The sequence below is a fragment of the Zingiber officinale genome, chromosome 7A (assembly GCF_018446385.1).
Source record: "Zingiber officinale cultivar Zhangliang chromosome 7A, Zo_v1.1, whole genome shotgun sequence".
Taxonomy (NCBI): Eukaryota; Viridiplantae; Streptophyta; class Magnoliopsida; order Zingiberales; family Zingiberaceae; genus Zingiber; species Zingiber officinale.
Genome location: NC_055998.1, coordinates 76942669 through 76961525, shown reverse-complemented (window position 1 = coordinate 76961525; position 18857 = coordinate 76942669). Strand labels below are relative to the sequence as shown.

Below are 18857 nucleotides of genomic sequence, written 5' to 3'. Positions count from 1 at the left end.
ATCGGGTCGAGTTGTCGCATCCATCTTGCTTCTTATTCCGCTGCGCCTCTGGTGCTCCAAATGTACCACGCCTCGCAAGAATCCGATTCGCGACAAGAAAAGAATTTTACATATATCGATCCTATATTCCTCGAGGGAATGTACATGTAATCTAGATCGAAAAATAAAATTCTAAAAATAATACAGCTCCTGCTGTATTTTATACATACAATCATGCACACAAATAATGCCCTTGACATGTCCAAGGGTCCAATCACACATAATAACAATAAGCCATAATAGTTGGAGCCTGCAACCAAAGAGTTAGCACATCCTACTATTTTCCTGCCTAAATTATGCATGACATGTGCATAACCTATTTGAATCCTAAAATTACACAGAGGCAAACCCTAGCTCTGATACCAATTGTTGGTTAATCCTAGGAAAACGTACCGGTTCCACTGTACAAAAATTTTTGTACAAGTGTTGAACCTTTCCTTAAATAACCTATTGTGTTCTTTAGAAGTTAAATTAGGAATCGCAGACGGAACTTAACATCATTGATTCCAAATTTAACTTATATGTTCTTAATGGTTTAGATTTGAATCGCAAGCGGAACTTAACACTATTGATTCAAAACTACCTAGATTATTAATTCCATAAATATTAATTTCTAAAATTGACTTCCAGGACTGCATGGCGAGGCACATGGCCTTCTTGGATATGGGAGCAACCACCACCGCCTAGGCAAAGCCTTTTAAGGAAAGCTAATATTTATTTCCTTAAATAACTCTAGGTCAACCAAAAGGAACAATCGAAACACAAGTTCGAAAAAGAAGAAAACACAAACTCGAAAAACTATTTCGAAAAACTAGATCTAATTGCCTTTTGTATTTAGAATTCTTACAAAGAGAAAAACTAGCATGATGCGGAAAACAATTGCTAATTATACCTTCTCTTTGTATGCTAATGACCTCGAGATCTTCTGCCGTATTCCTCGCCTCGCCTTGGACGTCGTGTGGGCGACGATCTTCCAAGATGAACACCACCCAAAAGAGCTTCTCCTCTTCTTCTAAAATCCGGCCACCACCACCAAGGAGAGAGAACAAATGGGAAAAGAGAAGGGAGAGAAAAGAGGGCCGGCCACTTGAGATCTCCAAGCCAAAGAATAAGAGTTGTGTCTCATGAAGCCCCCTCACCCCTTCTTTTATATTACTTGCCCAAGGCAAATAAGGAAAAACCTTTTACAAAAAATAAAACCGTCCAAGAGTTTTTCCTTTTTCCTTTTTATTTTTTCTTTTCTTTCCTCTTGATTGAATCAATCACCAATCAATGGTTGTGATCAATCCTATTTGGTTTAGGATTGGGATTGGTTTAATCCTATTGGCCGGCCCATGCTTGGGCACCAAGCAAGGTGGCCGGCCACAATTAAAAGGAAAGGAAAAATAATTTTTTTTAAAAATTTTACAAGAAGAAAACCTCTTATAAAATTTACAAGCTCTCGTTCCTAAAGTAGGAGTTAAAAAAGGAAAGTTTCTAAAAATTAAAACCATATTTTAAATTTAAAAACTCTCTTATAAAATTTCCTTTTTTTTAACATGGTAATAGAAAATTTAAATTTTAAAACTTCTTTTCCCTTTTTTCTTAAACCATGAGGATGGTTAAAAAAGGAAAGTTTTAAAATCTTTTAAACTCTCTATTTAAATATGTGGCCTAATTCAAATAAGAAAAGTTTTTAAAAATTAAAATCTCTCTTTTAAAACTTATAGTTTTCTACAAAGAGAAGATTTTAAAAATTCAAAACAACCCTCCCATTTTGAATTATTATGGCCGGCCCCTACAAGCTTGGTCACCAAGCTATAGGGCCGTCCCCTTCAAGAGGATGTGGCCGGCCATTGCTTGGTCACCAAGCAATGGTCCGACCCCCTTCTTGGACACCAAGAAGAGCCTTACATTTGGATGGACTTGAGGCTATAATGAGGCTACGACAGGGATCTAGAGGAGAAATTGGTTTTGGCCTTCCGATGAGCTTGAGTATCCCGTGTTCGCCCCGAACACACAACTCAAATTCATCGATAACAACTCATTCCACTAAAGAGTTATTACCGCACTACCGCACCAATCCCAAATTACATTATGGGCTCCTTCTTATCATGAGTGTGTTAGTCTCCCTGTGTTTAAGATTATGAATGTCCACTAGTTAAGTAAGTTACTGACAACTCACTTAATTAATATCTAACTCCAAGAGTAGTATCACTCAACTTCATTGTCATGTCGGACTAAGTCCACCTGCAGGGTTTAACACGGCAATCCTTATGAGCTCCTCTTGGGGACATTCTCAACCTATATAACTAGGACACATATTCCTTCTATAATCAACAACACACACTATAAGTAATATCATTTCTGAACTTATCGAGCATATTGATTTATTGAGCTAAACCTCACCCTTTGATAAATCAAAGAAATAAATATTAAATATATGTGCTTGTTATTATATTAGGATTAAGAGTACACACTTCCATAATAACTAAGGTTTAGTTCTTTTACTAAGTCAGTACAAAAAGAATTTACCTAAATGATCCTACTCAATACACTTAAAGTATATCAGTGTAATTTATTAGTTAAGATAAACTAATACTTAATTACACTACGACTATACTGATAGTTTGTTCCTTTCTATCTTAGTCGCGAGCAACTGTTTATAATTTATAAGGTACTGATAACATGATCCTCTGTGTGTGACACCACACACCATGTTATCTACAATATAAATTAATTGAACATCTACATTTGGTATATACAAATGTAGACACTTGACCAATGTGATTCTTATAAATGTATATACAAAAGCTAGGCTTTTAGTATACACTCCAACAATCTCCCACTTATACTAAAAGACTATGCTGCCATAAATGTTGCCATACATCTGATTCCCAACCCTTCAACATGCCCATCAAAAGCTCTTGCCTTAAGGACCTTAGTGAAAGGGTCTATAGGTCATCACCTGATACAATCTAGGCAGCAACAACTTCTCCTTGTTTATACGATTTCTCGTATTGGGTGGTACTTGCCCTCTATTGTGTTTACTTGCCTTATAGACTTATGGTTTCTTCGAATTTGCTACTGCACCATTATTATTACAATAAATTGTAATAATCTTTTGGACAAACCAGAAATCATATCTAAGTCTATCTTGAAGTATCTGAGCCATACAGCTTCTATAGCTGCCTTTGAGGCTGCCATATACTTAGCTTCCATAGTGGAGTCTGAAAAAGTACCAATGCTTAACACTCCTCATATTTATGGCTTTATCTCCTAAAGTAAACACAAAACCCCGAGGTCGACTTACTATTGTCCCTATCCGATTGGAAGTCAAAATCTATGCAACCCACAAGGACCAAATTAACTGCCTTATAAACTAGCATATAATCTCAAGTGCCTCTAAGGTACTAATATATGCTTTACTGCAGTTCAATGTCCTTGTCCAGGGTTACTTAGATATCTGCTAACTATGCCCTCGACAAAATAGATCTCTGATCTCGTGCATAGCATATATTAGGCTTCCGACAGCCGAAGCGTAAGGAACTACCTTCATGTCCTTTATCTCCTTTGATATCTTCGGAGATATCTCTTTAGATAAAGTCACTCCATGTCTGATGAACGGTCCAGATATCTCTTCGGAGATATCTCTTTAGATCTTCACTGGATAGTCCAGATCTGTCCAATCTTCGATGAACGGTCCAGAATATTTCGGCCTGGATCAATAGCTGGATGAACTCAGATCTGGATCAAAACTTTCGGATCTTCATCAATGGCTCAAATCTAATCCTCATTAGGTCCGATGGTCCAGATTCTCAATAGATGGCTCAGATCGGCTTGATTGTAGATGAACGGTCCAAATAACTCCAAGGTTTGATCTTCTCGTTTCAACTCCGATTCGAGCACAAATTTGGTCCAAATAGATCCAAATCCAAGATCCTTTTATGCCTACAAAATAAGAATCAAATATTAGCATCAAATAACATAAAAATACAATAATTTATAATTAAGCCCAAAATAAGGACAATGCATGAAATGTGATGTAAATCTAGGTTTTATCTATGAGCATAACATCAAACCATGCATATATGAATCAAAATAATACAGTAAAATCATGGTTATCAAATCCCACACACTTAGTCTTGAACGTCCCGTGAAAGTAAAGAAAACTAAAAATCATCTCCATAATTCCCTAGCAATACCTAGAAGATAGTAAAAAGAATTTAACTAAGACCATCTAAAGATCACAAACAATCATGTATACAATTCAAACAATAATCAGTAGGTATGGTAGTTTCAATCCAATCGAAAAATTAAGCAAGTTACATCTCACAAGGAATTTACCTAATCTATCTCTCACACTCAAACATGTGTATAAGTGGAGCTCACTCAATGCAACTCACAACATTTCACTACCATAAGCTTGCTTATTTTCTAATTCTCCACCACTATAAACATAGCATACATGAATCAAAAGGATTTCATCAACAAGAATTGAAATGAAAGCAAGAAGAACAATTGACATGAATGTAGTAGCAAAAGAAAAGGTATTAATAAAGAAAATGAGAGAATGAGAGTATTGGAGGAATATACTTGATGAGTTGACTAATTTGGTGTGAAAAGATATGAATACCATTTGTTTTTATCAATTCAAAAGACTAAGCTAATCTCCCCTTCAATTTGATGGCAAATAAAGAATCTTGATACTCTATCTCCTCATTTGATACACTTAGTCTTTGCCACTATTTTTTTTTCTTCACTGTTTTTTCAACATTGAAACTCAAAAATAATCTCAAATCATGAAGAAGATGTCCCTCCCCCACACTTAAAATATGACCATCTCGGACAATAAAGAACCACATGCTTTCCAATTCTTAACACACTTTAAAAACCACTGTTTTCTTTGTTTCTGCTGCAGAATTTTTTTTTCTCTGCATATTCGAATACAACATGAACAAAATAGCATTACAAATTGGACATTTAACTTGGATTAGTCACTGTCTAGGAAGTTCATAAGAGAAAGTGACACAAAATAGGATTGGTAGTGCATATTCCGAAATCTGAAATTGAATTCTGCAAACAGATTTCCAGAAATTCATTGTCATTATCACAGCTTCAAATCTGATCAGTGATTCCATTACCATTGTCAGAGATTCAACTAACAAATCCCAGCAGAATTCATATTCAGAATTGGAGAGAAAGAAAGAAACAACAAATGATAATAAAAGAACAAAAGCTTCACAAAATTCTGTTTCAATGCTACTACTACTGTAACTTCAAGATTAGAAATACGATTCCTGAGTTTGCAGATGTTGTTTCATCAGACACTTGTAAAATCAATCATAGCTCCAAAACCAACAATTCAAAGCTATTTCTGCAACTCACATATTTAGACTTTAAAATTTTTGCAGGTTATTTCTGCAGACTATTCCAATTCAGAATAAAACTGATATTAAAATCTCTTGTATTTTTCCTTAGCAGTAGCACAACGTCACATGGTTAAAGTAGCAACCAAAATTTTGATGTCAAAATTACAGCAAAATCCTGAATTCTGCACTGCAATTCCAGCATTCTAGAATTTAATTTCAAAACTTCAAATATCACTGCAGTTTCAGCACTCATGATTTACTCCTACTACAATCCAAAATTGAAACTCACAATAGTACCAACTCAAGCTCTAAAAATTTCATCTTTCAACAAATATCATTAGGTGCTGCAATGAGATTCCAGAATTCCTGATTTCCTGGATCCAGAAACTGTGAACTCAGTTTCCAGATTCCAGATTTCAGAATTTAAATTGATCCAAATTAAATCTGTAAAACACTTGGACAATTGGTAACACCATTTATTAGTGAGTAATCGTGAACTTTACCAAGTTTTTTCCATTGATCACGAAACTGCAATAGGGGCTTGGCATATAGCCTATAACAACTGATACATCACAAAGCTGCAGTCATTTAGCAAATCATAATTTTTTTCTCTGTTATGTTTTCCTTGAAATTCAAATCTTTCAAAAATTTGAAGCTATTCCCTAGCTCACAAAAAAGTATCTCAGCAACTCAATTTCAGAAATTGATAGATCAGATTCATGAAATTCAACTCAAGAACTCTAGTTCTAGGAATCAGACTCAAAGTAGTCATATGCTTCAAGTTATAGAAAACTTCAGAAAACCAAGTGCTCCGCTTGATCTTTTACTGTCCTGCTATTTTCAAAAGAAATTTTGGCACACAACATTTAAAATCAATTCACAGCTTCACTTTTCCACATCACAAACAGCTTCAACTTGCTGAATACAGGACACTTTAGTACAGGAAGGAGAGGAACTGGAAAAGAATACAGCTGAATTGGTATGGAAATAGAACTTGACAATTATATAGTAATCCACTTATAATAGATGACACAATTCTGCAGATTTCACAAAACTGCAGCCATTCAGCAATTACAGCTTATTCAAAAACAGAATCAGTTCAAAACCCAAATGGCAGAATTGGTTTCTGGTTTTAGTTCCCAGCTCTGTGTTTTTGTTTTGCATCCAATTTCTCAGTCTTAGCCCTTGTAAACTATGGAGAAGCAAGATCATCATTTAACAATGCTCAAAAAACAACTGGATTATAATTTTTCAGTGGTCCAATGGCTGTAAACACCTTGTACCACAGAACTTGCAGGTTTCCAGAATTTCTATACAGCTTCCTGACTTTCTGCCAACTAGTCATCATTTAGCCACCAAAAATTCCAATTCATTTTCACTTAGTCTTTTAAGATCTGTATCAATTCATCCTCCAAAATTTCCAGGTTTTAGAAACTCTGTTTTGTTATAACTCATTTCTAAAATGGCATAGAATTGCTTTATGTACAGAAATTTATGCATTTTCTTCTTTTCTGATCTACTTGGAAATTCCAGCCAAACATTAAAGCTTTAACCTCCAAAAGTCTATTCTCAAAGCATTCAATCACAATTAGCTCTCCCTTCAATTTCTTCCAATCGAAAAATTCATCACATACTCTAATACATTCCTGCACGTTAACTTATATGCATTTCTGCTTCATTCCAAATTCTGTAACTTCTGCATTTCTGCACAACAATCTTAAATTCCCTTCCTACATTTTCTGTATAATTTCAGCCACTTCCTCCTCAATCCTTTGCAGATATCAGCTGAAATTTCAGAGAATCATTTGGCACAAAAAGGTGTCATTTTAGCTTTTCGGAAACTCAGTTTGAAAAACCCAAATCTGTGCAGTTTTATTACTGTCCAGATTGTGTACCAGTGCAGATTTTTGATACACACATTGCCAGATAATGCTGTCTTGGTTACTCCTTTCTAGATACTGAACAACAATCTAATCCTCATCAGCTTCTCTATTACTTCTTCTCTAATATTTCAGAGCTCATTGCTGAATTCAATGCAAACTTCCAATTTCAGAGCTTCAATTTCTGATTTCTGGATATCAGATTCCAGCTCCAAACTTTTGCCCTTTATGAAGATAATCTTATGTAATCTAATCTGTTACATGCTTTTGTTCCTTAAAAATATCAACTTACTGATTCTTAGATAAACAAATTTCTGCATCTAACTTGCTAAGTTAAGCTGCCTCAGTTAAACTTTAATCCTTCAATTTCAGAAATCATAAGCTGCCATATTCTTCAGTTCCAGAAATAACTTCAAAAATTGCATCAGGGATCAGATTCAAAGAAATGATTTCAGAAATGAAATTGCCTTCGAATTATGATTTTAGATTTCAGTCTCATAGCTAGAATTCAAGGAACTGTTGAAGGTTATTAGATCTTCAAAAATTCGAGTTCCGAAACCTGCCAGAAGTGATCTTCAGAATTGAATCTGATATCAAACTTTTGGTTTTCAAACTCCAGCTGATCCTTATTGATACCATGATTTTCCAGTTGCATCTTGTATCAGAATTTTAGGAAAATTAAATATAATCTAACAGAAGTTTTGATTTTCCAGTTTGCTCAGTGCAGAAGTAGTAAGTATTAATTCTCTGGATCTAACAGGTTTTGGAACAAAAAGGATTGAAGCATCAAGGATAGTGAGAAATTAAATGCTCTCTTAGAATCTCATTGATCAGGACCCTGGTACAAAACTAACGGTAATTGATACATCAATTTCTGATTCCTTAATGACTTAAGTGTGCCATCTCAACTTCCCTAATCTTCCAGAATTCAGTGAAGACTTCTCAAATTCTTTACTGTCATTAATCAGAATACAAATTCATAACTAGTTTAAAGTATCAAATTCAACTTTAATTCAAGAAAACTTCTATCAGATTTAAAGCAATAACTAATTCCAGAACTACAATTCCCTAGCCTTCAGTATTTAAAGTCGCACCCATACTTCAAACTAGAGAAAAGATTCTTAAGCCATTCTTCTTGTTGTTCAAACCTCATAAACATTCCATATCATTACTGTACATTATAGATTTCAATTCAATGTGAATGAGTTTCAAATTCCAGATTCTGCATTATTCAATTTCTACAATTCCATTTGTTCCTTTTCACTTAAACACTTAATCAGATCTTCTTCTTCAATTTCTTGATATTGCTTCTGAGTTTGTGATACACCACTGTCACCACACTGGCTGAATTGTTTCCCTTTCTCTTTCTGCCATCTTCAATTTCCATTTGCTTCTACACCCTTGAATCTTGATACAAACTTGATAAACAATCAGATTTCAGCAACATATTTCTTCTTTTCTACAGATTCTTGCTTCTGCAGCCTACTCTAAATAAGTCTTTCATTAGCATTCCTTCAATCTTCTTCACTGTTTTTTTTTAGAATCCAGGAATACTAAATCCTTCCTTCACATAAAAAAATCAAAGTGCATCAAGAATTCCACCAACAAAATCACAATCAAAGAAAATGAACCAATCCCATTAACCATTGCAAAATCTCCAATATTTCCAAAAATTTATCATCTCATCATCTCTCCCCCACACTTGAAATCTTGTGCATCCTTACTCATCAAGCAATTCAACCAAACTGAATTAAAGAATGACAAGCAAAGATTATTAAGAATGTATAAAGAAAATTTTGAAGAAATTGAATTGGAAAGTATGAAGGGGAACAAAATTGACAAAATCCTCAATTTTCATGCACACAAATGCTATTGTAACTTTGAAAAGAAACTAAGCAAGTTCTAGAGTTTCAATTGCTATGAGTGCATGTCACACAAAATAAAGTAATGAAGTATAGGCTAAGGGTGGTCCTCTCTAGGTAATTTTTATATGCAATCAAGCCCAATTGATCAAATTGGAATCCACCACCATTTTAACCAATAACATGTAAGAAAAGCATCCAATCATGTTAAATGACCTAAAATTGATGGTCCAATTTAAGATACTTTTACCATCTTAAAAATATTACTAGAAAAATTCATTGAGATTTTTATTCAAAGAGACATGCTATGTATACTTAAGCAAAATGCAAGGTATGAAAATAAAATGGAAAATGCAAATGTAATATATGAAACTAAAGAAACGTATAAAGAATTTATTAAACTCAAAGCACGAATTAAAATGCAAGAGAAAACAAAATTAAAACCAACTCCCCTTTCATTTCTGGTGGTTGAAGAAGATCTAACAAAAGAAGCCACCCCGGAAGTGGAGTAATCATGGTTCTATTCAAATTCTTCTTATTAATCCTTTTTCCCTTGAAAATTCTTTCTGGAGGTCTGAGGCGGTTCAGTGTAAGCATCCACTCTGGAAGCTTAATTTCTCCTACACAATCAATAAAGCAAAACACCTCCCATACACTCACATGATTAGGAGAAAATGAAATGCAATTAGTGTCTAAACCAAATGGATAAAATTGAGTTTCACATGCTATAAAGTCAACAATAGGTACCTCAATTAAATTTTCTGAAGAATCACAAAAAATACTAACCTTATCATGCTCAAAGATACCTGTGGGTTCTAAAATGATTTCTGTGCCCTCCTTAGCATCAAGGAATGGTTCAGGCTCTAGTTCTGGTGAATGTTCAACTTCATGTAGTGATTCATGGGTGCTTGGCTCCATAGCACAAGTCCCTACACTTACATCCTCTATTTTTGGTGATTCTTGAGGTAATGCTTCCAGTAAGCATTCCCCTACACTTCACTTTTCTTCATCATCAATACCTGCATCATTAATAACATCTAGAGCAACATAATTAGTAGAATCAGAAATTTTAATAACTACATCATCATCACAAATTAAATTAGAAAATTCTTGTGAAGACATAGATGCAGTGTCAGGCCTGACAAGAGCTCCACAATCCATCCCTTCACTAGCGTTTTGTATTTGCAACTGGTTGATGGATGATGCAATTTTATCTAACTGAATCTGTATGTTCTGTATCCTCGCAAATTGTTGCTCTTGATGCTCTCTCATTTGATGCATAACTTCATTGCATTTCCATATTGAATTTGCAAATTGTTCTTGTACAACCTCATATTGATATTCAGGCGCATAAATTCCAGTCTGAGGCTGATAATAATAACTCTGACTCCAATCTCCAAAATACGGATAATATGGATCCATGGTCAAATAGAATTTCCTGTTCTTACACAACAACTAGCAAATAAAATCAGAAGACTCAGGAACATATAAAATCAAGCACATGGATATATGACATGAAAGCAATCAAAACAACAAAATTTCAAAGTTTTCCAAAATAAAAACAATCCTAAAATTACCAAACATTGCATATTAATCCCCGGCAACGACGCCAAAATTTGATAATGTGATGTCTGTCACACTAGTAAATCAAATTAACAATGTATTTTCACTGAACCCCTTAACTTCGCAATAATGTTGTAGTAACGAGCCCAAGATCGAACCTCGAGGAACTAACGGTAAGATGTAATTTTATGATCGTATTTTATTCTCATTTTTGGGGTTTTTAATATGGAATTGGGGGTTTAAGCTTGAATCTAAATCTAACAAAAGTAAAGCACAGCGAATAAGAAATAAATATAATGCAAGAGTGAAACCTAACTATGTGCCAACAATCAATCCAAGACGCATTGTCACATTACGTAGTGAATTCATCTTCAACACAATTAACTACAAATAAAATAGCAAGACTGAAATAAAATCTAATCTAAGCATTGAATTAAATTGGGAATGAAATAACATGAAGCATTTAAATCTGATCTAAATAGAAATTAAACCCTAGCTTAAAACTGAAACACTAAACAATTAACCAAACATCAAATAAACATAAATTAAGCTTCAACTATAAAATGAAATGCTAGATTACTTGCTAAACCATAACAAACATAAAGGAATATGTTCTAAGCTGTAAAAAAATAATAACAAAATGAAATAAACCCTAAACCAATCCAACTTACAACCAATCTACCAAGCTACTCACTTCTGCCGTCACACAAGAGTGCCAAAGTCGAGACCACCCAACTCTGGACCTCAGTAGAGAATCTCAGCTGCGTCTCAGTTCAAGTATGCTTAGTTACACCGACGGACCACCCCCGGCGAGCTAAGAACATCCCAAAACCCCAAGAATGGCTGAAATCTGAAAATCTGGTCTCTGGATCTGATGGGAAACTGTGGAACGCGGATGAACGTCGAGTAGAGCTCAGGAACACCGGAAGACCACCTCCAAATGTTGCTGATGGGAATCGGAGCTCAGATTTGGAGGAACACCTCCAAATCTGAGGTGAACAGAGAAGATGTTGCGAGCCAAATTCCACCGGAGAGAACACTCTCCAATGGCTCCAGAAGATCGGGATGATACTACCGAGAAGCTCTCCACCGAGATTGAAGCTCGAGAGATTGATTGGAGAAGAGAAAGGGGCCGAAATCCGGAAGATGCCGCGCCACGGGACGAAGCTGCGCGGTGGAGGATCGACACTGGAAAACACTGTAGCTTCTGGGTTTTGAATCAGATCTGGATCTGAACGGACGGTTGAGATTGAATTGGCACTTGATCAACGGTGAAAAGCCACCCAAAATTTGATCTGAAGGTGCCGATCTTGATCTAGGGTCTGGATCTACTCTCCCTTAAGTCGGATCAACCAGATCTTCACTGGATAGTCCAGATCTGTCCAATCTTCGATGAACGGTCCAGAATGTTTCGGGCTGGATCAATGGCTGGATGAACTCAGATCTGGATCAAAACTTCCGGATCTTCATCAATGGCTCAGAGCTGATCTTCATTAGGTCTGATGGTCCAGATTCTCAACAGATGGCTCAGATCGGCTTGATTGTAGATGAACGGTCCAAATAACTCCAAGGTTTGATCTTCTCGTTTCAACTCCGATTCGAGCACAAATTTGGTCCAAATAGATCCAAATCCAAGATCCTTTGATGCCTACAAAATAAGAATCAAATATTAGCATCAAATAACACAAAAATATAATCATTTGCAATTAAGTCCAAAATAAGGACAATGCATGAAATGTGATGTAAATCTAGGTTTTATCTATGAGCATAACATCAAACCATGCATATATGAATCAAAATAATATAGTAAAATCATGGTTATCAGTGGACCAACGGGCGGAGACTCAAATCGGGCCAGAAAAGCACACGCTCGGCAGCTAAAGATCCATGTCATAGGCTGTAGTCAAGAGCGGGCGCGGGGACCAGAGATTAGCTTCGGGCCCGGAGACCTCAAAGGAGTCGATGTGCCACATGACGATGCTCTCGTCATCCGAGCGGTAATAGTCAATTATACTGTTCACCGTATATTTATTGATACAAGTAGCTCGGTCAAGATCATCTTTAAGAAGGCATTCGACCAGCTTCAAATTGACCGAGCCGAGCTGCTACCAATGACAACCCCCCTGTATGGGTTCACCGGTAATGAGGTTCTTCTGGTCGGGCAGGTCTGACTGGCTATCTCATTGGGAGAGGAGCCACTACGAAGGACATGGACCACTAACTTTATTGTGGTCGAGGCTCCCTCCTCCTACAATGTCATATTGGGCCGACCGACTCTCAATGAGTTACGGGCGATCGTCTCAACTTTCTGCTAGAAGGTCAAGTTCCCCGTGGAAGACCAGGTGGGAGAAGTCCGCGGAGATCAGATTGTAGCCCGACGATGCTACGTGGAGATGGTCCGAGCCGAATCCAGGTCCGCTCGGAAAGCACCGCGCTTAGAGGTAAACGCCATAACCGAGAAGCCTCCGACTTTAGTGTATGAGGAAAAGGAGGAGGTGTAGATCCATCCCGGCCGCCCGGAGGCCACTACGTTCATTGCATCCGACCTAAGAGCATGCCAGAGGGAGGAGCTGATCGGATGCCTGCAGCGAAACCACGACGTCTTTGCATGGTCAACGCACGAGCTGCCGAGCATCTTGCCGAGCGTCACGCAACACAAGCTTCATGTTCGATCGGACGCTCGACCCATGAAGCAGAGGAAGAGGGACTTCAGCGCGGAGCAGAATGTTATCATCCGAGCGGAAGTCGAGAAGCTTCTGGAGGTCGGCCATCTACAGGAAGTGCAATTCCCAAGCTGGCTCGCGAATGTGGTGCTGGTCTCCAAGCCGGGTAACAAGTGGAGAGTCTGCATCGACTTCCGGGATCTGAACAAGGCATGCCCGAAGGATTTTTATCCTTTACCCCGGATTGATCAAATGGTGGATTCGATGGTTGGGTGCGAGCGGATATGCATGTTGGATGAATATCAGGGATACCATCAGGTGTCGCTCGCCCGTGACGATCAGGAGAAAGTAAGCTTCATAACTGCGGACGACGCCTATTGCTACAACGTGATGCCGTTCGGTCTAAAGAACGCCGGGGCAACATACCAGCGCCTCATGAATAAGGTGTTCTGGGAGCAGATCGGGCACAACCTGGAGGTATATGTGGACGATATACTTATTAAATTACTCCAAGCGGCGGATCTTTGTGCAGATATAGAGGAAACTTGCCGAATGCTGAGGAAGTACAGAGTCAGGCTGAACCCCCAAAAGTGTCTGTTCGGGGCAAAAAACGGACGCTTCTTGGGCTACATTGTCACCGAGCAGGGCATAGAGGCGAACTCCAGCAAGGTAAAGGCATTGTAGAACATGCCACCACCCAGAAATTTGAAGGAAGTTCAGTGCCTTACTGGTCGGATAATAGCTCTCTTGCGTTTCATCTCCAAAACGGTCGATCGGAGCATGCCCTTTTTCAAGATTCTTCGCCGAGCCACCAAATTCCAGTGGGACGAAAAATGCGACCGGGCGTTCGAAGCTCTGAAGGTTTATCTGAACTCCTTACCTATATTAGCCAAGCCGGCTATCAGCGAGCCACTCCGCATATACTTATCCTCGACCGAGCATGCTGTTGGCTCGGCATTAGTAAGGTAGGACGGCGAAGAACAACCTGTGTATTTTCTGAGTCACATCCTAAAGGATGCTGAATCTCGCTACACTGGTCTCGAGAAGCTTGCCTTCGCATTAGTCCTTGCCGCCCGGAGACTCCGACCCTACTTTCTCACGCACACAATCGTCGTCATGACGAACAACCCTTTGGGAAGAGTACTTCTCAATCCCGAAGCATCCGGGCAATTGATCAAATGGACAACCGAGCTCAGCGAGTTCGACATACAGTACCAACCCCGGACGGTAATTAAGGCGCAATCTTTGGCGGATTTCATCACCGAAGTGCAGAACCCCGAGGCCGAAGCCACTTGGAGGGTGTATGTGGCTACACCGCAGGGAAGCGACATCGGTCTTCTGTTGATTTCACCACAAGAAGAGCGAATGCATCTGTCCGTTCGGCTGGATTATCATGCAACCAACAACGAAGCAGAGTATGAGGCCCTCATAGCAGGATTGCAGGTCGCTCACCACGTAGGAGCCAGTAAGGTATTAATTTATCCAGACTCACAGTTGGCCGCTCAGCGGTTTTTGGGAACCTTCGAGATCAACAACACAAGGCTGATGCTATACGCGGAGGCCTTCGACAAACTCAAAAGCAACTTCGGCGAGGTTGTCATACAGAAGATCCCCCGAACGGAGAATCAGGATGCAGATGAGTTGGCGAAGCTAGCGAGCTCGATAACACTGATCGTCATCCAGGAACCGATCGAGCAGGTATCCTTAGTGGCTCACATTGACAGGATGGAGGGCCTCGCGTTCTCGAGCGACTGGAGGACGACCATAGTGGAATTTTTGCGATCCGGAGCTGCCCCGTCCGATCAGGCTGAGGCACAATTGCTAAGAAAGAGAGCGGGCCGGTTCACCCTCATCGGGGACCAGCTCTACAAGAAGGCTTTCTCCCGCCCGCTGCTAAAGTGTGTTAGCTCGGAAGACGCGGAATATATACTGAAGGAAGTGCATCATGGATCCTGCGGAGGGCACCCGAGCGGCCGTTCATTAGCAAAGAAGATCTTGCTAGCCGGATATTTCTGGCCAACACTGTAGGAAGACGTCGCTCGGACCGTCGTCACTTACCTCTCTTGTCAGAGATATCACAGCTTCTCCCATCGGTCGACGGAGGAGATGAAGGCATCCGCTGTATCCTGCCCATTCGACCAGTGGGGCATGGATATTGTAGGACCCTTCCCCATTGCAACCGGACAGCGGAAGTTTTTACTAGTGGCGGTAGACTATTTTTCAAAGTAGGTGGAGGCTGAGCCGCTGGCGAAAATAACCGAGCAGATGGTCAAAAAGTTCATCTGGAAGCACATAATATGTCGGTTCGGCATTCCACGTCGGCTCGTGTCCGACAATGGGCAGCAATTCGTTGGACAGCAGCTCCGAGAATGGTGCGAGGGGTATGTCATTCAGCAACACTTCACCTCCGTGGTCTATCCACAGAGCAACGGGCAGGCTGAAGTCGCCAATCGGGAGATCCTTCAGATTATACGAGTCCGGCTCGACCATATCGAGGGCAGTTGGGTAGATGAACTCCCAGGCGTATTATGGGCGATCCGTACCACCCCTAAGGAGGGAACGGGGGTTATGCCTTTCCACTTGGTGTATGGAGGGGAGGGTGTTGTTCCTGTGGAGGTCGGAATCAAATTTGATCGGGTGCAGCAGTATGACTCGGACAACGCCGATCGGAGACGACTGGAGCTGGACTTGATAAACGAGGCGCGGGCCAAGGCAGCCGTCCGGTTAATGGCGTACCGACAACGGATAAAGAAGAATTACAACAGGCGAGTAATCCCCAGAGCATTTCAGGTCGGCAACCTAGTGTGGAAGAAGGTGAAGTTGGTTGGCGACGTGAGCAAGCTGGAGGTTCCCTAGGCGGGACCCTTCAGGGTCGACGAAAAGCTCCGATCGGGCACCTACTACCGGGAAGATGAAGACGGGTGACAGCTCGAATGACCATGGAGCACTGTCCATCTCCAGCCGTACCGAGTTGGGTGAAAGGTGTGCCAATGTAATCATTTATGTATATTTTCGTTCTCCTGTATCCTTTGGCTGCAGGAAGGGAATCATAGAACACAAGGGTATAAAAATTTGTGCCGAACGGTCGAGTTCCATCAAACCGTCGAGCGGCGACGTTAAACTCTAGAGTCGAACCGACGACTATAAACCCCCCGACCAGAAGACCGTCGAGCGGCGACGTTAAACTCTAGAGTTGAATCGGCGACTATAAACTCCTCGGCCGGAAGACCGTCGAGCGGCGACGTTAAACTCTAGAGTCGAACCGACGATTGTAAACCCCCCGGCCGGAAGACCGTCGAGCGGCGACGATAAACTCTAGAGTCGAACCGGCGACTGTAAACCCCCCGGCCGGAAGACCATCGAGCGAAAACATTAAACTCTAGAGTCGAACCGGCGACTATAAACCCCCCGGCCGAAAGACCGTTGAGCGGCGATGTTAAACTCTAGAGTCGAACCGGCGACTGTAAACCCCCCGGCCGGAAGACCATCGAGCGACAACATTAAACTCTAGAGTCGAACCGGCGACTATAAACCCCCCGGCCGAAAGACCGTTGAGCGGCGACGTTAAACTCTAGAGTCGAACCGGCGACTATAACCCCCGGCCGGAAGATCGTCGAGCGGCGACGTTAAACTCTAGAGTCGGACTATAAGCCCCTGATGGTTGCTACTCGGAAAAACTAGAGGTTCCACTGTACAAAAATTTTGTACAAAGGTCTGAACCTTTTCCTAGCTACCATGTGTTCTTTTAAATTAAATTTTGGATCGCCTGCGGAACTTAACACGTTTAATCCAAAACTTAATCTATTTGTTCTTTTAGGTTTAGACTTGGATCTCCTGCGGAACTTAACACGTTCGATCCAAATCACCTTAAGTTATTAATTCCATTAAATATTAATTTCCATAATTGGTTCCCAGTACTGACGTTTTGAGGCACATGGCCTTCTTGGATATGGGAGCAACCACCACCGACTAGACAAAACCTTTTATGGAAAGCTAATATTTAATTTCCTAAAATAACTTTAGGTTAACCGAAAGGAACAATCAAATCACAAGGAAAAATAAATCAAAAGAACACAACATCGAAAAACATATTCGAAATACTAGAATCGTAAGCCTCTTGTATTTGGTATTTTTTCCAAAAATAACTAGTATGATGCGGAAAGGAAAATTACTAGTTATACCTTCTAGAAAGACCTCTTGATCTTCTACCGTATTCCTCTTCTAACCTCGGACGTTGTGTGGTCAACGAGCTTCCGAGATGAGAAACCACCAATGCACCTTCTTCTCCTCCTAGCTAGGTTCGACCAAAACAAGAGTTTTACCAAGGATGAAGAAAACCACTAACCAAGCTCCAAGGAATGCAAGCTTTCTCTCCTTCTTCTTCTTCTTCTCCAAGTAGTATCCGGCCACCACAAGAGATCCAAGCCAAGAGAAAGGTTCGGCCACCACAAAGAAGAAGAGGGGAAGAGAGGTTGGCCGGCCATACCAAGGAATAAGAGAGGGAGAAAAATAATAGAGGTTGTGTCTCATGAAGGCACCCCAACCCCCTCTTTTATATTCCTTAGTCTTGGTAAATTAGGAAATTTAATTATAATAAAATTTCCTTAATTTCCTTGACATGATTTAATTGAGAAAAATAAAATAAAATTTCCCAATTAATCTTATAATGGCCGACCACATCATAGAGAGGAAAAATTAGACAAGTTTCAATCAACAAATTAAAACTTCCTAATTTGTTTCCGGAAATTTTAAAAATAAAATTTCTCTTAAAAAAAAAAATCCCTTCATGGTTTATAAAAAGAAATTTCTATAATTTTAATTTTTCAACATGTGAATAATTTTCAAAGAGAAAATAAAATATCTTTCCAATCTACAAATAAGGAAAGAGATCTAATATCTTTCTTTAATCTTTTGTAGATCCTTTTAAGAGAGATATTTTTATTTTAATTCTCTTTAATAAATTATATCTTCCACATAATAAAAAATTAAAATTAAAAATCATTTTAATTTTATTATGGCCGGCCCTCTCTAGCTTGGGTTCAATCTATGGCCGGCCACCCATAAACCAAGCTTAGGCCGGCCCTAGCTTGATTCCCAAGCTAGCTTGGCCGGCCCCCTTTAGGTGGGTATAGAAGGTGGGTATAGTTGGGTATAGTACTCTATAAATAAGAGGCTACGATAGGGACCGAGAGGAGGAATTGGTTTTGGTCTCCCGATAAAATTAAGCATCCCGTGTTCGCCCCGAACACACAACTTAATTTTATCAATAATAATTCATTCCACTAGAGAATTATTATTGAACTACCGCACCAATCCCAAATTATATTTTTGGGCTCCTTCTTATTATGAGTGTGTTAGTCTCCCTGTGTTTAAAATATCGAATGCCCACTAATTAAGTGAGTTACTAACAACTCATTTAATTAATATCTTAGTCCAAGAGTAGTACCACTCAACCTTATCGTCATGTTGGACTAAGTCCACCTGTAGGGTTTAATATGA

General features: G+C 39.5%; 1 protein-coding gene across 1 annotated transcript; it reads left to right on the top strand.

Annotated features, from left to right (window-relative positions):
* The first annotated feature begins 13622 nt into the window (after positions 1–13622).
* On the top strand, positions 13623–15386 carry LOC121999444 (uncharacterized protein K02A2.6-like). Its single transcript, XM_042554128.1, has 2 exons — positions 13623–14027; positions 14853–15386. The coding sequence occupies exons 1-2, from the start codon at positions 13623–13625 to the stop codon at positions 15384–15386; spliced, it is 939 nt and encodes a 312-aa protein (XP_042410062.1).
* Positions 15387–18857: the final 3471 nt, after the last annotated feature.